General features: G+C 43.4%; 1 protein-coding gene across 4 annotated transcripts in view; it reads left to right on the forward strand.

Annotated features, from left to right (window-relative positions):
- LOC130904907 (uncharacterized) overlaps window positions 1-13,439 on the forward strand; it is a 40,030-nt gene extending 26,591 nt beyond the window's left edge. Inside the window, exons 2-6 of one of the 4 annotated variants that reach the window (XM_057818009.1) lie at window positions 3,211-3,285; window positions 12,044-12,200; window positions 12,262-12,416; window positions 12,494-13,280; window positions 13,342-13,439. In XM_057818009.1, the coding sequence (XP_057673992.1) occupies window positions 12,163-12,200; window positions 12,262-12,416; window positions 12,494-13,158 (858 nt within the window). In that variant the 5' untranslated portion in view covers window positions 3,211-3,285; window positions 12,044-12,162 and the 3' untranslated portion in view covers window positions 13,159-13,280; window positions 13,342-13,439. Of the gene's footprint in view, window positions 1-3,210; window positions 3,295-11,982; window positions 12,201-12,261; window positions 12,417-12,493; window positions 13,281-13,341 lie in introns of those variants that run through there. The other 3 variants (XM_057818011.1, XM_057818010.1, XM_057818008.1) reach the window with 3 other exon arrangements.
- The last annotated feature ends 8,084 nt before the right edge of the window (window positions 13,440-21,523 follow it).

The raw sequence follows: 21,523 nt of genomic DNA on the forward strand, positions 1-21,523 counted from the left end.
AATTTTCAGTCAGTTCACCTAATTTTAGATATATGATTGCAAAACTGACGTGAGCTGTTCAATTGCGTGATGATATTTAGTGTGGTGTTATGTGTTGGTAATTGTGCGTGACTAGCATCTTCTTTCTTGACGCTCAAATAGCCACTTTGAAATCAAGGTGTGCAGTTTTCCATTCTACAGCTATTGCATGTGTTGTATATCATGTAATAATACTGAGGCAGCATACGTATGTGTCCCATTTGTATCATATGCTCAATAAATGGCTGTGAATGTTTGCTTCTTTGTTCTTTTTTTCCGAAAGTAGCGCTACTAATCTTTCTTGTGCATGAAGCATAATTGATAAAACATGCATTATCTCAGCAGGCAGAGTCACAGCAGACTACTGTAAACACACTTAAGCACTGGAAAATATCCAAATGAGTCAAATTTGGGAAGTGAAATGGAAGACTCTGCTAGTTACTCTTGCATGGGCACCCCTCCTCAGATCTTTTCATATATTATTCTACATTTATAGTTCACTTATTCAGTACAATCTCGTTTCCCAAGAGGTTTTTAAATGCAAGTCAAGTAAAAGCTTATGTGTGTACATCACTGACATTACAAGACAAGAAATAGCAAAGCAAATACATGCTTTTCTCATTTGTTTGTATATCTTGAGCCCCTAAAATAATAATGCATGACAGAAAAGAGATGGAGTGCTTCTATCAGCTATGCAGGAAGGGAAAACGGACAAGAAAAGAACATTTTTATCTCATCTCTCTTTTTTTATGGAACAAAATGGCCTTCAGACAGTCAAGCAATGGTGAGTTATTCTTAGGATTATTTTGATTTCGATAAGAAAACATTCAATAAATCCAGACATTAAATATTGACAGACTTTAAAGAATTAATAATTTACTTGACAGTTTCTGCTTTCTTCAGGCACAAGGCCTATGGGTACAGACAAGGCCTAGTTGCCTTGAGATTTTCCATAGAAGCCATTAGTGGGACTCAGTACTCAGCTCAAAGGTGCACAGTAAACACAAACGTGCATAGTAAATAAAACCACACATCCGCAATTGTGTGCACACCTCGTATGAGAACGGGGTGACATAAAGGTCTGGACATCTGTGAACATAAAAAAGTGTTACTTTTTCAGCGTGATGTAACAAGAGTACCCTCTGGAAAACATACACACATTTCACAAATTAACACAATGAAACAATGTCCCAAATGTATTCCTGCATTACGGAACAAACATTTTTACACACATCACGTCCTCCCTGCTCACTGATGCAGAATTCCTTTACTCTTATCACACCGTATGTGTGTATAGTTGTAGTGTCTTTGTATGTGTGTGTGTTTACGTGTAGACAGTCTTCTTCACTAGGGGTCTGAGAATATATTGATATGGTGATATATGGTCAGGGGTGCACATATTTTTTTGCCCAGGTTCTCAGAGGAGGAACTAGAGATGTGACTTGGTCCTCATTGAGCTTGAGAGCCGACCCGCCTGATGCGATAAAATTATGACAAGCTTTAGTTAGAGCCAAATACCTTTTATTAATTATATTAACAATTAATGCCTGATTAACATCAACTGGCACAACAAAATTGCCATTACTTTGAAGTGAAATGTAAAGAAATAAACATAAAAGCAGTGCTAATTCAAAATAAAGGGCATTATGCGGCTCCCACATTAACTCCAAGCCTTTGTAAAAGTGGGATGTCCTCCTCCTCATAAGAGCTCATTGAACGTGCATGTTTAGCTTTGTGAAATGCGAGCAAAAACACCTTTGTCAGTGCATGGCGCTGCTCTTCATTAAATTTATTCCGCCACTTGTCCATAGGGCGAGTGGGGTGCTGCCTGACATCGATAGTTTGCTTAATTGCCACATGCTCTGTTTTTTTCGTGCATTTCAAAGTTTGGATGGCTGAAATTCTTGGACCCAACATAAAATGCGCTGCCGTTATCAGTGATTCTCACGGCAAATTTTGTACCACATATCCGTGTGAGCATCATTTGCTTCTAGCTATGGTACCTCCTGCAGCCACTTTTCAGCAAAAGTCCTTTTTTCGGTAGCTCCGGTGACGTCTCTGTCGTCTGTCTGTCCTTTGACGGGGGTGGGGGAACACGGAAATAATTGCTCATTGGGGCCTGCCTCCGACATTTTGAGAAGGTATTATCTTGTGTCCGCCGCAAATACAGTGGTCAGCCATCAGTACGCAAAAGCGTATGGAAACCGTTGAGGGCCAGCGCGTTTGTATACGTCCAGTACGCATGCTCGCATGCGGACCACTTATGTGCACCCCTGTATATGGTGATACTTTGTATCCCAATAGTTTATCGATACCGTATATCATTTTAAATAGATGTCACTGCCTAATAAGGGAAACAACAGGTTACTACCAAAGAAAAAAATGTGTTTGAATGCAAAAATAAATTTGAAACTCAAAAAATGTATTTGAAAACTATTTTTCTTTGATTGAAAACTTTCAAGTTATTATAGCTATTCAAGTTAATTTTTTTTTGATTGAAACAACTTTTTTGATTGATGTAATTTTGCGTTTGGACCACATTTTGGCTAGGACATTTGTGTCTTTATTATTCAATCAAAATATAAGTTGCTTCAAACAAAAAAAAAATTTTTTTTTTCAAACGAAAAATCACTTCAATCAAAAAAAAAAAAAATTGTAGAAAAAAAGGTTTGAATGTGAAAAAATATTTGAGACTCAGAAATTCACATTTGAACACTATTTTTCAATGAAACTGTTTTCTTTGATTGAAGCAATCCTTTTTGTGTTTGAGCCATATTATGGGTAGGACATTTGTGTCTAAATCATTCAACCTGAATAAAAGTTGCTTCAATAAAAAACGTTTTATCAAAGAAAAAAAATTTGCAAAATATTTTTTTTGAAAATATTTTTTAAATTTGAAATATATATTTTTATTGAAGTGTCGCTTTTTTTGAAAAGCAAAAAGTTTTTGAACACACTTTTTTTAAGTGAAAAGTTTTGAAGGCACTCTTTTTCGATTGAATCATTTTGACACAACTCATTTTAACTTCAACGCTACTTCCGACATGTTTGAGTGGCAGGTGACTACACCAATGGCATAAAAGCATGAATTTTACTGGGTTTTGACTGATTTTGCAAGGCCCACAGAAATTTCTGTTCTATTGCTATATAAACATGGAACCCACCAAAAGAAAGATTACTTTCTTCTTTCAGCAGAAAAAAAGAGACCGTTACGCGACTGGAGACAAAACAGAGGACGAGACTCCGGCGTCACAACGTTGAAATCACGTAAGTCGGGTACGTCGTAAACCGAGGACTACCTATACTATGAAAATGAAATCTACTTTAGACTGCAGATTTATGATTTTTAAAAATGTAACATTTTCCTTTCACGGTTTTCAAATATCAGGGACTTGACAAGGATGCACCAAGGACCCAAACGCTCGATAGTTGTGCTCAAACAAAAGTGTTTATTCTCCAATTAGTAGAGTTAAAAAATGTTAACAAAAATTCACAGCAACAGCTGGACATCAATAAACTGAGTTAGTTCTTCAATAAACAAAAAGACATGGGTTCAAAAACATGAATCGTGATCAAAAAAGTTAACTCAAATGAGGCACGCCACTACCAAAATAAAAGAATCTGACATGATCCAACACAAAACATTAACAAGACTTCCGAGACGTGACAGTACCCCTCCTAGGGGCGGCTCCAGACGACCCATGAGACCGCTGTGCCTCAAAGTCTGATAAGGTCCTTGTCCTCAACGAAATTCTCATGAATCCAAGACCTCTCCTCCGGGCCGTACCCCTCCCAGTCCACCAGAAACTGTCGACCACGCCCACGTTTCCTCACATCCAGGAGCTGCCGGACCGTATAGAAAAGACCCCCATCCAGCAAGCGAGGTGGAGGCGGCGGCTTGACAGGTGGGGCGAGGGAACTCTCCTTCACCGGCTTAATCCTGGAGACATGGAAGGTGGGGTGAAACCGGAGGGACCTGGGAAGATGGAGTCGCACAGAGACAGGGTTAATCACTTTGGCAATCGGGTACGGGCCCACGAATCGAGGTGCCAACTTCCTGGAAGCCACCCGTAGGGGCAGATCCTTGGCACACAACCAGACTCTTTGCCCAGCCTTATAGTCTGGAGCGTGACACCGAGGACGATCCGCTACCCTCTTCATTCGCGCTGCGCTGCAGGTGAGAACCTTTCGTGTCGCAGCCCAGACCCGATGGCAGCGTCGAACGAGGGCATGAGCTGACGGAACCACCACTGCCCTTTCCCCCTCAGGAAACAGAGGAGGCTGGTAGCCGTAAGCACACTGGAAGGGAGACAGTCCCGTTGCTGCGGTCGGAAGGGTGTTGTGGGCAAGCTCCACCCAGGTAAGGTGAGTGCTCCACGAGGCAGGGTTCTGGGTTACGAGACACCGCAGGCTTGTCTCCAATTCTTGGTTGAGCCGTTCCGTCTGGCCATTGGACTGTGGGTGATATCCTGAAAAAAGGCTCGCAGAAGCACCAATGAGCGAGCAGAATTCTTTCCAGAAGCGTGAAATGAATTGTGGGCCATGGTCTGACACTATGTCCTTTGGGAACCCATGAATACGAAAAACATGATTCATCATGATCTCGGCCGTCTGTTTGGCCGATGGTAACTTGGGCAAAGCAATGAAATGTACCATTTTAGAGAAACGATCCACCACCGTCAGAACGGCAGTGTTACCTTGGGAAGACGGGAGTCCGGTAACGAAGTCCAGGGAGATATCTGACCAGGGTCTGGTGAGGATGGGAAGTGGATGCAGGAGTCCCCTAGGCGCTCTGGTGGAAGACTTGTTTCTACAACAAATAGTGCAGGCTGGCACATATTCCCCCACCTCTTTTTCCATGGATGGCCACCAGAATCTCTGTTTAATGACGTACATCGTGCGCTTCACCCCCGGATGACACGTAAGTAGAGACGTGTGAGCCCAATGAATGACCTTGGACCTCACACTCTCAGACACAAACAGACGATCCAACAGGCAGCCGCTGGGGGTAGGACACCCACTGTTGGCCTGCTTGACTATGGACTCGATCTGCCATTAACGGCCCCAACCACACGATTCAACGACAGGATGTGCTCAGGCTCTTTAGAATTGTCTGTAAGTGGAAACAGTCTAGACAAAGCATCAGGTTTAGCATTCTTGGAACCGGGTCAACCGGTTGAATTTGTTAAAAAACAATGTCCACCTGGCCTGACGTGCACTTAGCCTCTTAGCTTTTCTAATGTACTCTAAGTTTTTGTGGTCAGTCCAAACAATGAATGGGTGTTCAGCGCCCTCTAACCAGTGTCTCCATTCTTCTAGAGCCGCTTTAACAGCAAGGAGCTCGCGGTCCCCAACGTCATAGTTGCGCTCAGCTGACGTGAATTTGCGTGACAAAAAGGCACATGGATGAAGCTTCTCTGTGCCAGCAGAGCGTTGAGACAGAATGGCCCCTAAACCCTCGTTGGAGGCATCTACTTCGACAATGAACTGGCGCTGTGGATCTGGAACAGTGAGGACAGGAGCAGACGTGAACAACCCCTTAAGCCGTTGGAAGGCCATGTCAGCTTGAGGGTTCCACATGAAGTGAACTTTGGCTGAGGTCAGGGAATGGAGCGGTGCAGCCACAGAGCTGAAATTCCTGATGAAGCGCCTGTAGAAATTTGCAAAGCCCAGGAATTGCTGAACCTGCTTTCTGCTAGTGGATTTCGGCCAATTACTCACTGCGCTGATCTTGGCGGGGTCCATCTTTGATCTTGATCGATGATAAAACCAAGGAAAGAGATGGTTGTGACATGGAAGTCACATTTCTCGGCCTTAACAAATAGCTTATTTTGTAACAGCCTCCGCAATACCAGTCTAACGTGTTGTATGTGTGTCTTCTCATCTGGGGAAAATATAAGAATGTCATCCAAATACACAAAGACGAAAATGTTCAGGAAGTCTCTCAGGACATCATTGACTAGGCCCTGAAATACTGCGGGAGCATTTGTCAGCCCAAAAGGCATTACGAGGTACTTGTAATGTCCGTAGGTGTGTTGAACCCCGTTTTCCATTCATCCCCCTCACAGATTCTCACCAGGTGGTAGGCATTGCGCAAGTCCAGTTTCGTGACAATCTTGGCCCCCTGTAAGAGATCAAAGGCTTCATTCATGAGCGGAAGGGGATACCGGTTCTTTATGGTGATGTTGTTCAATTGGCTGTAGTCAATGCACGGGCATAGCGTTCCATCTTTCTTCTGCACAAAGAAGAAACCGGCCCCCGCGGGTGAAGATGAGGGCCTGATGAGGACTGCCTTTAGAGAAGATGTGATGTATTCATTCATGGCTTCTCTCTCAGGCCCGGAGATGACGTAGATGCGTCCCTTTGGGATGACGGCACCCGGATGGAGCTCAATGGCACAGTCACTGGGTCTGTGGGGTGGAAGAGAAGTGGCCTTGGCCTTGTTAAACACTTAAATCAAGATAGCAGTGAGGCACTTTGGAGAGATTTGGATAGAGGTCTTGATGACTAATGGTGTCAGATGGCGCTTTACCAATCTTGAAGCAGTTTTTCCTGCATTGTTCCCCCCATTCCAATACCGCACCCAGTCCCCAGTCCATGTGAGGGTTGTGTTTGACAAGCCAGGGAAAACCCAGAATGAGAGGGTATTGTGCCGATTGGAAAAGATGGAACCGGATTTCTTCAGAATGTCCTTCTGCCATTTTCAAGGTAACGGGTTCGGAAACATGCGTTACACTAAACAAGTGCTTGCCACCAAGCGCTCTGGCGTTTAGGGGTTGATCTAAGACCTCGCTTTGTAGGCCCCATTTTCTTGCTAATGTCCAATCCATTAGGCTTTCATCAGCCCCTGAATCAATCAATACACCGACAGACTTGTTACGACCCTGGAAGTGCAACATTGCTTGTGTCATGGTGTGTGAGGGGAGGACAGAAACACTTGAAGGGCTCACCGACGCTTTTCTCGTGCTTGAAGGGTCCGCTTTTGCTGAGCAGGTTGCCATGATATGTCCCGCTTCACCGCAGTAGAAACAGCGTCTCTCCTCGAAGCGGCGATGGCGTTCCTCTGGAGTCAGCTTTGCCCGTCCCAGTTGCATGGGTTCGCTTGAGGGCGCTGGTCTTCCAGAAGGGAAAAAAACTGCAGGTTGGACTCTAGTCGGCTGAACGTGGGAGCGCCTCCCTGGGGGAAATGGCAACTGTGTGTTCTGTTTTGTGTCTCTGATTCGGTCACGAATTCTGCTGTCAATCCGGGAAGCCATGGCCACTACAGAATCCAGGTCGGAGGGAAGGTCTAGAGGAGCAAGGTGATCCTTGATGGAATCAGAAAGTCCATGCAAAAAGGCATCTAGTAGGGCCATATCATTCCAACCGCTATCGGCCGCTAGTGTGCAAAACTCAATAGCATAATCTGAAACACTGCGATGGCCTTGCTTCAGCCCTACTAATGCCCGAGCCGCCTCCCTTCCTGGGGTGGTATGATCGAAATTTTTCTTCAGTGTTTGACTGAAGACCTGAGACGAGTTGCAAATCTCTGACTTACGTGACCACTCTGCGGTGGCCCAGGCTGCTGCTCTGCCCGTCATGTGGGATATCATGAAAGCCACTTTGGACTGTTCAGTCTGGTACATGGCAGGTTGGTGACTAAAATGCAGTTCACATTGTACCAAAAAGGGTCTGCCGTCCCCAGAAGCCCTGGAAAACTTTTCCGGAGCAGCCAGACGGATTGAAACGGTGTTTGCAGGTAAACCTGGTGACAAACGGGTGGCAGCTGTAGGTGATGACCCGGGAGGTGGGCCACTATCAGGGGTCAGAAGCTGTTGGAGTTGGTCTGTAAAAAGGTTTACCGTATTTTTCCGACTATAAGTCGCGTTTTTTTTCATATTTTGGCTGGGGGTACGACTTATACTCAGGAGTGACTTATGTGTGGAATTATTAACACATTATGATATAATTTCACATGTTATTTTGGTGTTTTGCAGTGACACTGATGGTTTTGTAAAGTTGTTAGCATGTTCTTATGCTATAGTTATCTGAATAACTCTTATAGCTATGGCCACGTTCGCGTTCTGCCTTTGGCAGTGTATGTTCAATTGCATTATTGACTTTATCTTGAAATGGATGCATTTAGTTTGTGGCGCTTTCACGCCCACGTGAGGGCGCACTCGCACTTGTTTGTGTGAAGAAGAGTGCTCACACGCCAGAAGAAGACGGACAGCTACGTAGCTCTGAGTGAGTGAGTGGGCGAGTTAGCGAGAGAGAAAAGACTGCTGCGAACCTACTTTCATTGTTTATGCTTTTAAATTATCTCTACAGAGGCAACGCCTGCGTGTATCATCTTTTCTGTTGTGTGTTTTCCACCAGCGATCGGACACTTAGAGCCAGTTGTGTGGTTGTTTGAACGATGTGCTAATGATAGCGAACGCATGCTAACCTGTTACTTATTACTGTAATAGTACCTAATTATCATTTATTTACGTTGATGCGAACCTGTTTGCTATTGAGGACCAAATTGATTCAGCAAATTATACGGACGTCCAGCATTGTCTTTTGGGAGTTCGCTGTATAGCCAGGACCGAGCCGTAGCGTAGGACTGTATATTCACATTTCGTTGTTCATGCACTGTACACTGTACATTTATTTAGCATGTTGTTCTCTATTGTATTTTTATATTAAATTGCCTTTCAAGATGACATGTCTGTTCTATGTGTTGGATTTTATCAAGTAAATTTCCCCCAAAAATTCGACTTATACTCCGGTGCGACTTGTATGTTTTTTTTCTTTGTTGGGCATTTTATGGCTGGATCGACTTATACTCAGGTGCGACTTGTAGTCCGAAAAATACGGTAATTGGTGGATGATCGAAGCATGGAAACCACTCTGTTGGCTGTGAAGCTCCCTGATGCCCTGGTTAACAGCACACCTCGTGTCGATTTAAACGGCCGCCTTGATGTTGCAAAGCATACTTGAGCTTTTCAGTATCGGCTGGGTCCATACTGGTCGGTTTGTACTGACAAGGATGCACCAAGGACCCAAATGCTCGATAGCTGTGCTCAAACAAAAGTGTTTATTCTCCAATTAGTAGAGTTCAAAAATGTTAACAAAAATTCACAGCAACAGCTGGACATCAATCAACAAAAATTCACAGCAACAGCTGGACATCAATAAACTGAGTTACTTCTTCAAGAAACAAAAAGACATGGGTTCAAAAACATGAATTGTGATCAAAAAAAGGGCTTACACAAGGATGTGGCATAGGACGTGGCAGGATAGCAGACAAACCGACACTGGGCAAGGTTACAAGCACGCTATTTATACAGAGGATCAAAGGTGGACAGAATCAGCCTGATTGGCAAGCGCAGGAAGTAAAGTTAACTCAAATGAGGCACGCCACTACCAAAATAAAAGAATCTGACATGATCCAACACAAAACATTAACAAGACTTCCGAGACGTGACAGGAATTTTGTAGATCTTATCAATCTTTTATTTTGTTGTTTTTTGCAGTTTTAATGCAAGATGGCACAAGAGACTAGATTTTTTTTTTTTTTTTTACAAATCTGCGTTTCTGGGGCATTTTCAAGTTTCATTTTCCAAGTATCTATGACACAGACACTACAACATTTGGGCGGGGGCGAATGAACGACTGTTCTCAGTCAAAATAAATTGGATGTCTAGCACCATCAACGGCAGTCAGACAAATATTTAAATCAAGTCCTCCCGGTTTAAATGAATTGGATGTCTATTGTTGTCAATGGCAGGCAATTATTTAAGAAACTCATTTTTTTACATCAACGTTGCATTCATATAGTGTTGCAGTCTGTGAGATGGACTATCATTTTTGACAGATTTTCTGCGACAGTGCAGTTTTTTTCATTTAGAAACATCTTTTTTTTTTCTCTTCTCTAATAGCTGTATCATATGATAGATTGATTTCCTGACCCAAGCATAGATATTTCTTTTTTGCAATTTTGGGACATAATCGTTATCATGGGTGCTGGGGGCATGCTGATGACCCCAAAACGCAGTGTCAGAATAAAATTCATTTACAGGAATATTTATAATTATAAGTTGAAAATTAGCTTTTTTTTTGTTTGTTTGTTTGTTTGTTTGTTTGTTTGTTTGTTTCTGACCACTCTCGAGGGCAATTCTAAATCAGGCTGCTTAGGACAGCTATACTCGCCAAGATCGTCATCCATTGAATATGGTACGCCTACCGGTGTCGTGCCAATGTAGTTACCCCGGTCAAAAATTGTATCCCCTGGGCGGAGCCATATGGAGCAAGATTTGTGACTTCATTATTCGATCAAAAAAAAAGTGATTGATTTCAGTCTTTTTTTTTTTTTAATGAAGCAACTTTTTTTATTGAACTAATGTTTTTTTGCATTTGGGCCACATTTTGGCTAGGACATTTGTGTCTTTATTATTCAATCAAAAAATAAGTTGCTTTAAACAAAAAATATATATTTTCAAACGAAAAATCACTTCAATTAAAAAACTAAATTTTTCAATCATAGAAAAAAAAAGTTTTGGAATGCCCAAAAAATATTTTACACTCAAATGTTTGCATTTGAACACTTGATTTTTAATTAAAAAAGTTTGATTTTAGCAATCTTTTTTTTTGTGTTTGGGCCATATTATGGGTAGGACATTTGTGTCTAAATCATTCAATCCCCAAAAAAAGTTCAAACAAAGAAAAAAATCATTTGAAAAATAAAATTGCCCTCTCCTATTTTTTTTTTTTTTTTGTAAGTAATATGCAAAGCAAATGACCGTCTAAGGTGCTAGTCACATGATCTGTTCGAAAAATAATTTTGACCCATAATAAACATATCTTTTTTTGTTCATTTAATTCATTTTTGTTGTTTGCTTTAATGCTTTACAACCTGTATATAGATACTGTATTTAGGATAGTCAATTACATGCAATGATACTTTTCGGCCACCAGGCCCCCCCCCCTTAAACTCCGCTTATGAGTGGCAGATAAACTGCTCATCCCTGTTGTTCGTTTTTACCTCTGTGATGTTGTTTGTTTAGTCGCCTATTACCAAATAAATTATGAATTTAAATGGATCAACTTTACTCCTTACGTATCAGGAAGTTAACTGCGGTATACTACTCTGGTCGCAAACTGAAGTAGCAGATTAGCTTTCATCTTTTAGCTTACTGGCTATGAATACATTGACAATTATATGAAATTTGAGTGAAAGACTCTTACTCAAGAGGTTGCTGTTATGGCCCGGAGTTATCAGAGTAAGGAAAAGTGGGCCCCTTCCACCATCATTGCTCAAACTGGGCCTGTTTCCTACAACGTTCAGACAGCTGATGGTGTTTGGTGTTGCCATGTGGATCAATTGTTGACAACACCAGACACTACTCCAGAACTATCTATTGATTGTGATGATGCTAGCAGTGTAATTATACCAGAAATGTCTAGCTTACCGGATGTGCCAAAAATACCAGAAATGTCTAGCTTACTGGATGTGTCAAACCCAAACAATCCTGCTGTAATTGTGTCTAATTCAACCAATGCACAAACGGAACCTGAAACGGTATCGGAACCTGTTTCCACAAGTGGAAAATCAGAAGTGACTGTTGAACGTCGTTATCCTGCACGCAACAGGTGACCGCCTGATAGATTGGATTTAAAGCGAATAAGTAATGGGGAAAAAACAGGAGGTATTTTTGTGTTTATTTCTGGGACATGTTATGTAAGGGGGGAGGAGATGTGACATATTTATGTCACACTGCTGTTGCCATAGTGTTCACTTCCTGTGGGTGTGGTATTACAGTATAAAAGGAATCTGTGATGTTTCGGTGACATATATGCTGAGAACCACCCTGAATAAAGAAGTGTTGTTCCATTCAAGTCTCGGCCTTACATGTACTTAGAATAAGGAAGTACAAAACAAATGGTCTAATATTGTGTTAATATGATATGTGGTATTTAAACTGTTTCAATACTGATGCTATTTATTGCTATTTGTTTATATGACCAAATGAATAGAATCAATCTGTTATGGCTCACTCAGCCTCGCCTTCACCTCCTCCTCCCACTCCTCACTGACTCTGCTGTGCACACCTGTCATCAATCACCACACCTGCCTTCACTTCACAATCAACAGCCTGCCACTACAAAAGACTGGTCTGCATGTCATTCAACGCCAGAGCTTCACCTAACCTCACATGGTAAAGTACAGGCCTCTCACGCAACCAAACTTTGACTTATTCATATCCCTTTTCTTCACAGCAACTCCAAGCCATCTCAGCCTTCCAACTCTGCAGTGCCTCCACCTCTCGTCATTCCTTTTTATTTTTTGTTTATTAAACACGCCCTCGGGCTCCTCGTCACCTCTGCCTCCTCATTGCTGCGCTTTTGGGTCGAATATTCCAGCCACCATAACAGTAAGCTCTGGCCTGCTCCGCCACTGGCAGGTCTCCATTCGAGGCCTCTCTGGGATACCAACCCCCATTGTTCTCAGTCCAGGAGACCAAGGCCTCTGTCCCCTCTATTCAAGCCCACCTTCGGCGTTGCCAACGAGTGTGGAGGGAAGTCCGCTCTGCCTTACTGCGTGCCAACATTCGCTCCTGCCGTGGGGCCAATCGCCACCGTACCCCTGCCCCGTTGTATCAGGCTGGGCAACGGGTTTACCTTTCCTCTGCTGACCTACCGCCACAAGTGTCATCCAAGAAGCTAGCTCCAAGGTATGTTGGTCCCTTCCCGATTGACAGTGTTCTGAGTCCCACAGCTGTTCGTCTGAAGCTTCCTGCCGCCATGAAGCAAGTGCATCCCGTGTTTCACGTCTCAAAAATCAAGCCTGTCTCTTCGAGCCCTCTCATGCCCTCTGCCCCAGCTCCGCCGCCGCCTCAGTTTGTTGACGGACATCCCCAATGGAAGGTCCGGCGTCTGCTGAAGGTCCGGCGCTGTGGTCGGGGTTTTCAATACCTGGCAGACTGGGAAGGTTACGGCCCAGAGGAACGCTGCTGGATCTCAAAGCGGCTCATCATGTGTCCCTCTCTCCTTCGAGATTTCTACGAGGCCAATCCTGAGGCCCCTGGTCGGCCGCCTGGGGGCGCCCCTCGGGGAGGGGGTACTGTTATGGCTCACTCAGCCTCGCCTTCACCTCCTCCTCCCACTCCTCACTGACTCTGCTGTGCACACCTGTCATCAATCACCACACCTGCCTTCACCTCACAAACAACAGCCTGCCACTACAAAAGACTGGTCTGCACGTCATTCAACGCCAGAGCTTCGCCTAACCTCACATGGTAAAGTACAGGCCTCTCACGCAACCAAACTTTGACTTATTCATATCCCTTTTCTTCACAGCAACTCCAAGCCATCTCAGCCTTCCAACTCTGCAGTGCCTCCACCTCTCGTCATTCCTTTTTATTTTTTGTTTATTAAACATGCCCTCGGGCTCCTCATCACCTCTGCCTCCTCATTGCTGCGCTTTTGGGTCGAATATTCCAGCCACCATAACACAATCAGTATGAATTGCCTATCTTTGGGATACAAGCTCTAACAATTTTGCACGTGTACTCATAATTTCCAGCTGTTTAACAAACATTTTAGTGGTTACTGCAGTCCCTGTGATCTGTAATAGTGTTGTATCGGTCGCGAACGATTCGTTCTTTTTGAACGAATTGTTTTGGTGAACGAGACCGAACTAATCATCATCTGCACTGATTCGTTCTATGAAGGTGGTGCTTGTTCGCTGCGTGGGAGGGCGTTGAGCAAGCGGCAGCGTCTTCTGACATCGCACACGACCAATCAGACGCCAGCCTCATCGCGGGCAGGGGAGGGACCGGAAACAGAATCAGGGCGTTTGTCACTCACGTCCACGTGTGGCCAATAAGCAGCCAGCGTGCAGGCAGGGGGGCAAGACTGAGTTTTGTCACTTCCCGTTCAGTGACTCGGTCCTCCGGTTCCTGACCTAGCTTGCTGCTAACTTGATTTTCCAGTAATGACTATGCGGTGAATGAATCAGAAAATGAAAGGAAATGACTTTGTCACATATTTGTTAACGTGGAGCCTATCAAATGCTACTCAAACAGACAAAAACACCACACAAATCTAGCGAGCATTGTTTAGAGTAGTACTTTTCTCAACAAACTCGTGACTGCCTATGACGACATACTATCAAATTTACAGTAATTTAAAACACGGGTAGCTACGAGGCAAGCAAAAGCTGAGCTGCGGTCGCGTGACGGCAGTGAAGCGGGCAGAGAACTGTCACTATATGGAGGCTTCATGGCAGCGATATTTACCTCATATGTGCACAGAAAAAAATATTTAGTATGATCACCATAATACTGATTTGCAATGAAACTGTATATACATGTAATTTTTTTCCGAGTGTTTTTTTTTTCTTTTTCTTCGTGTCAGCGTGTCGGGTGTTGGTTGGTTTGACAAATTATGTCAATCCGTCCATCATGTGCTACTCAAGCGCCCAAAAACAAAGCACGCGGACACGGGAGATGTCGCAATATGTCTACATTTTTCTTAACAGACTAATGAGAGTAGAAAGGCGACATCGTAAAGAGCCAACAATTATTTCTCGTCAGCATTTGACGATCTGAGATGCGGGGACGACAGGGGAGCTGACCGGATTATTTTATTTATTAATACCAGTGCAAAAATTCAACACGATCATCTTAATACTAAAAAACAAAAATACAACAGAGCGAGATGTAAATATGATGTGTTGGTCGTTCCATATTCAGAAATTAAACTTTCGATGTATTTTTATTTTCGTGACAGCAAACATGCTGTATATGTGATTGTATGTGTGATCAAGAACCTGCTAAAGAAAGTCCTTGCGCCCCCGCCCCCTACTCCCCTCACAAAAGGAAAATGTTTAACCGTGTCCTAAATCGAAATGCAAGCACGAGCCATGACTTTGAGCCCATAGAACTAGGACAGACGACGCGGAAGTTCTCCCTCGCTTTTGCAGCAGCAGGAGGGAGACGAGGCTGTCTGTGAAAGCAGAATGATACCGCCTGTCACTCATTTCTGAAACTACGACGAGTGGTGCCTGTGTGCAAGAGAGGGAGGGACCAAGCAATGTCACTTCCCGTTCAGTTATACTGCGAAGCGGTCTTTGGTGATTCGTTCGGCAACGTCACTTCCCGTTCAGTAACCGAACGATTCGTTTGGGCGGGGAGGGAGATGAGGGGGGCGAACGATTCGTTGAACGATTTGTTTGAACGAATCTTTTTACTGAACGAACCGGAATGGATTCGTTTGCTCAAGTGAACGACAAATCTCGTCACTAATCTGTAACAAGATCTATCATTTTTTTATTTCTTTTTGACCCAAAGATCATTACTCTTACAAATGGAAGAAATTCAGCCCCCCGGCCAAGCCGCCGGAACAGTGACAGCCGAACCAGAAGGCGACCCGCTGGCGCCTCTCCAGCAAGTCGGCCGGCGAGGCCAAACTCCGCGCGTCCACGCCGGTGTTAACCTTTTGTACTGACTCCATTTTGAACGGTTTCAAGAAGGCTCACCGAAAACAGGTTGACAATTTATCCGTCGACAATGGTCAAAAAACAAGGCAAAACAGACGACGGAGAGGCAATGCTGGATCCAGGGTCAGCAAAACAACGGATACATCGAAATGTCCCCAAGAAGCGACAGTTGTTAGTTAAATGTTCAGTCTTTTGAAAGCTGCGGTGGAGTGGGCCGGGCAGAAGGCGTGCCTTGGTGTTGTCTTGGGATCATCCTTCTGTGGCAGGTTTGGACGGTCCAGTTCATGTGTCATCTTTTGTGGCTGGGTCGTGGTTGCCACGGCAACTGACACATGTCTTGACGTCTCAGGCGCCGAGCTATCAACTTGTTATCCTGGTAGGGCGAGGGTGTTCTGACTCCACCGAGTCCCTGACATCTTCTCCTTACCTTATCAGGCAAGGGCTGATATGTTGGTCCCCTTTATTGTGTCAAGGGGCAAGGAGTAAAGTCTCCCTAAACTATGGTTAAATGCTTTACTATAATGAATGTGTTAGACAAATGCAAACGGTTATACAGTGTCTGCGAGAAAGGTAACTATCCACTTCAAAATGGATATTAGAAATGCTCGCAGCAAGAAGGAATGAGAGTGGTAACCTAGGTAACCCACCTAGGCAACATAAATCACTTTTAGGTCACAACCTACCAGTTGAGAAGCACTGATTAATTGCATAACAGTTACAGTGGTATGTACTGTATATCCCCATTTCTGTCCAAACAAAGTAGAGCAGCAGAGGGCAGGAAGAGGTGAAGGAGAAATGGAAGTTGATGAGCATGAGCAATTTTGATTTTAAATACTGATGGCTAAAAAATGTTGCTCGCTCGCCAGTTCGCTGACAGAAAGTATGAAATATGACTCAAATCCCAAATTTAAAAGTGAACAAGTCAGCAATTGCACAGAAACAAAGTTCTGATTTGAGTCAGGAAATGAAAGTGGTGTCCAGGGATCAAATCAGGGGGTGTTAAGAATTCGGATGGTAAGCAGGCTAAGTCTATTGAAAAACTTGGTGATACTGGAAAAAAACTCTTGCTAGAGACTAGTAAACTGAACAGTCCATGTTCTGGACGCATTGGATTCCTGATACAGTATCATGAGTGCTCTGGCCACTCGACGTTTGTCAGCAATGTCTTTAAATGAGGTAAAAGAAGTCCCAATTATTTCTCTGCAGTCCTCAGCATTCTCTGGAGAGCTTTACAGTCCCTGGCTTTGCATCTTGCAGACCAAACAGAGATGCAGCTGATCAGCACAATCTCAGTGGCTCCTGTTTAAAAAGTGCATGTACGATTCAATACAAAATTTTTATTTTTTTGTTGTTGTTTGTTTTCCCCAGGAGTACAATAAGACAGCAGAGTAAAAATAGACACCATAAACTTGTTTGAGGCCTCTTGGTGTCCCAGGGTTGCTGTATAGAGGATAATGTGGCTGCATGGTTGAGAAAATCACAGTAGAGTTGATGCAGCGATGCTGCTTTTGCACACATACCGCCCAACAAAATAAAGGATGTCTCACCATTAAATCTTAGTAAACCTCAAGAAGGGAATAATAACAGTATATATTATTACAATTTCTGTAAATGTAGATAATACGACAGGGAGCAGTTACCTGCATTTTAAACCTAACACTTTATAATCAACTTTCACTCACGTTTGAGAGGAGGGAATTACATTGTATGAAATGATATACAGTGATCCCTCATTTTTAGTGGTTAACCCCCGACCCCCGCGAAAAATTATTTTATATATATACTAGGGCTGTCAAACGATTAAAATGTTTAATCGAGTTAATTACAGCTTAAAAATTAATTAATCGTAATTAATCGCAATTAATCGCAATTCAAACCATCTTTAAAATATGCCATATTTTTCTGTAAATTATTGTTGGAATGGAAAGATAAGACACACGATGGATATATATATTCAACATGCGGTACATAAGGACTGTATTTGTTTATTATAACAATAAATCAACAAGATGGCATTAACATTATTAACATTCTGTTAAAGCGATCCATGGATAGAAAGACTTGTAGTTCTTAAAAGATAAATGTTAGTACAAGTTATAGAAATGTTATATTAAAACCCCTCAATGTTTTCGTTTTAATAAAATTTGTAAAATTTTCAATCAAAAAATAAACTAGCTATTAATAAACCATAGTTGATGTCAAGAATTACTTACACGATGCTCATGGGTGCTGAAGCCTATAAAATCAGTCGCACCCAAGCGCCAGCAGAGGGCAGCAAAACTCCACAAAACACAATTAACAAGTGGGGATTTCACTGTACTGTCATTTAAATCTGTGTAAGTGGGGCATGTGCGTTAATTGCGTCAAATATTTTAACGTGATTAATTTAAAAATTAATTACCGCCTGTTAACGCGATAATTTTGACAGCCCTAATATATATATATATATATATATATATATATATATATATATATATATATATTCATTTTATTTTATTTTATTGTTATCAATGTATTTATTCAGATTTAACAGCATGGAAAAGAGATACCTATAAAAGAGCTTCTCCCCCCAAAAATCAAAAACAAAAATGAACAAACAAAAAAAAAATTCTAAATGGGTTATAAGCACTGCAAATGTCATATTTATGATATCAATGAAATAAATACATATATAAAAGACAATGATTTGTACATGTATACATGCATATATTTTAATATTTCAAATCAAATAACGCTTACATTCGACTTCAGTGGCTCCTTCCATGACTGACAATATTGACGATGAAGAAACACCTGCGTACTTCAATGAAGATGATGAAGATGACACAATGCATAGGTGTCAAGGAAGCCCTAAGGCCAAGTTATACTTCCGCGTCAGACCTACGCCGTCAAGGAAGAACCGAGTTACGACCCTACGCCGTACCCTGACGCGCGCCTCTCAAATTTTCCAACCTTCGCGTCCCGTAGACGTGTATGACGTGGCGAAAACGGACTGTGATTGGTCCGCTCAGACTGTTGTTTCCGGTTTAGCGCCAAATCACCGCCATTGTAGAATAGAATTAAACATTATTTTCTACACGCAAAAATGGACCAAGCCGACGGGAGTATCATCGAAGAGCAAGTCTCGTCAAGACATTATTGTGATTGCCAAATGGTAAGGTCGGCGATTGAAAAAAAAAAATGGAAGAACCACCGAGACGTGTGTTCGGAATCGAGTGGCCACACGAAGCGGTGACCCAGTCGGCCAAAAACTGCCGACTTTTTATCACTTTATGTCGTATTTTTGGTTGGTGCACTTCATCATTTATTGTGTACATATGTTTGCTGTGAGTCTGTGACTTATTTACGTGTCACACTTCAAGTATATGAAGAATAAAGCACAGATTTGGTGTCAAAAGAGTTGTTTTGATCTTTAATTTTCAATAACACAGTTGCCACACGATACATCATCACTGATTGAGAGTGCCTCGGTGCTATTTATGATAACGTTAAAATCAAGGCTCCCAACGCAGTTTGGGAAGTTCCATAGACGCCAGAAATCTGCTATGGCTTCCCACTGGCTGGTTGTAGGACACGGCAAACAAATCGGGCTGGAGGGTTTTGCGGACCTTGAACACAGTGTTTGACGCCAGTTTAAAGCTAGCCGCCACAGCTAGCTCTCTCCACCCAAGTCTAAAACTCTCTGTGTGGCATCAAAAGTCGGCCAGACCACCTCGAAACAGTCTTCTGCGTCGCCTGCCCCTCAACATTTGTATGTTCAATATTTATTCAGTGTTGATGAGCAGAATATTTACTTTCAAGAGTTCCATTTTGCATTGTTTATTTTTTCTCCAACTAGCGGAAATCAACAAGCATGCCCCAAAACCGTACAAACATAACGCCACATCCCTCTAGTGGCTTGGCGGTGAATTACTGAGCAACGCGTTCCCTCACCGCAGAACTATCAAATTTCGAATGACGCCGTAGTCGCTGCGCCGTCACCGCAACGCGGGAGTATAACTCAGGGTTTAGGTTATGTCTACACTAGGACGGGTAATGGCCTTAAACGTGTAATTAGTTGGACTATACGGCATGTCGGCTACACTAGTATGCCTATTATCCGGATTAGTTGTTAGACGGATAATGTAGGCGGGTAATGTTATCCGCCGCCTATGCGCCGCCTAATATGAACTGCTGTCTCCGTACAACATTCGGATACTCTGGACATCATGTTGTCGCTGTTTTAGTGCGGCATGACAGTATCGTAAACAATGGGGCCGGACGATCACGAAGTGGCATTCCTGCTCCTCTTTTTTTTCACACATTTTTCTTGAACCTTCAAACTACGTCTCAATAATATGCTTCAATTCAGTGCCCATTTGGGGTCCTCCCACAGCGGATGACGAGGAAATGAGTTTTTTACAGAGCTCGTCTCCCAAGTTGTCTCTGATCAGCCAGCTGGCCCCTCCCAACTCAATGCCGACCAAACATGAGTCCTGTATATAATAATGGATAGAGGAAAATTAAACCCTGAAAAGTGACCTGCGTGGTAACCCCAGTCAAAGAGGCGCGCGATCAGTTATACCCCAACGAATCTTTGTCTGTCAAAACTGTCACCACCTCCAGGATCGCCACTTTAATGCACAAGCAGTCCTGGTTGCGGCTTCCAGGAAATATACGCAGCGCCACACCATATGCTTCTATTTCTTATTTTCCAAGTGGTGAGAGCGCAACTGAGCATCGATTTTAACATCCAAAGTAATTTTGTTGTTTTATAAAGATTTATTTCAATCACAGCTCTCCCTTCACTCTTGCACCTGTGTGATGCATTCAATTGCAATCACGAAAAAAAAACAGTGATCACAAAATAATGACAGTCTAGAAAGTGTAGTAATTTCGAAATTTGCAGCGGGCGAGTGATGAGTTTCCAGTTCAGAGGTAAACTGCGCGGGCGATGGCGTAACACATGAGGCTTCTCCTTTCCACGCATGCGTAGTTTGCGCAAATGCAGGCGTACCTTGTAAAAGCGGGGTGGGGGGGGCCTTAAACGCACCTCAAACAAAGTGTGGACAGGTATAAAAATAGTCGGCAAAATACCCTGGAGAAAATTATCTGTCCTAGTGTAGACGTAGCCTTATACAGTACCTCAAAAATCCGCGGATAACTGAAACCGCAAATTTTGAAGCACAAATTGGTAAGGTGTCGAGCCGCTACTCCTCCGCATTGAGAGGAGCCAGTTGAGGTGGCTCGGGCATCTGGTTCGGATGCCTCCTGGACGCCTCCCTGGAGAGGTGTTCCGGGCATGTCCCACCGGCAGGAGGCCCCGGGGTCGACCCAGGACACGCTGGAGACACTATGTCACTCGGCTAGCCTGGGAACGCCTTGGAATCCCGCCGGAGGAGCTGGCTGAAGTGGCTGGGGAGAGGGAAGTCTGGGCTTCCCTGCTAAAGCTGCTGCCCCCGCGACCGGACCCCGGAATAAGCGGAAGATAATGAATGGATGGATGGAAATTGGTAAGGGATGTCTGTACATCGTATCATCATCATCCTAGCTCTCTCATTGGGGCTGGTTTCACGTCCCATTGTGTAGACCTGACCAGGTGACCTAGGCCCCTCCACTACTGGCGGTCTTATGCCAGTAGATTTGCACCCTTCAAGGTAACTCTGTGTTGTTGGAGGTCTTCCGCGATGGTGTCAAGCCATCGAGTGCAAGGCTTTCCTCATGGTCGTCTCCAGCCTGCAGCCTTTGGGTCAAACTTCAGGATGGCTATTGTCGGGTGATCAGGAGGAAGACGGAGAACATGGCCAAGCCAGCGGATGCAGCCAGGCGGGAGGCTCTGGGCTGAGTACATCATATCAATACCACAAATTAATCATCTTGCTCTTACACAATAGAAATATTTTTTTGTACATTTGAAAGCCGATTTGTAATTGTATTTATTTATTTATTGTCATCATCATCGGTATCATTGACAGTGACAAGATGTGATATGATTAACCCGAAGGAAAAAAACGAAGAAAAAGACACGGGCTGAAGGGAGAAGCATATGCTTATCAAGTC

The sequence above is a fragment of the Corythoichthys intestinalis genome, chromosome 16 (assembly GCF_030265065.1).
Source record: "Corythoichthys intestinalis isolate RoL2023-P3 chromosome 16, ASM3026506v1, whole genome shotgun sequence".
Classification (NCBI taxonomy): Eukaryota; Metazoa; Chordata; class Actinopteri; order Syngnathiformes; family Syngnathidae; genus Corythoichthys; species Corythoichthys intestinalis.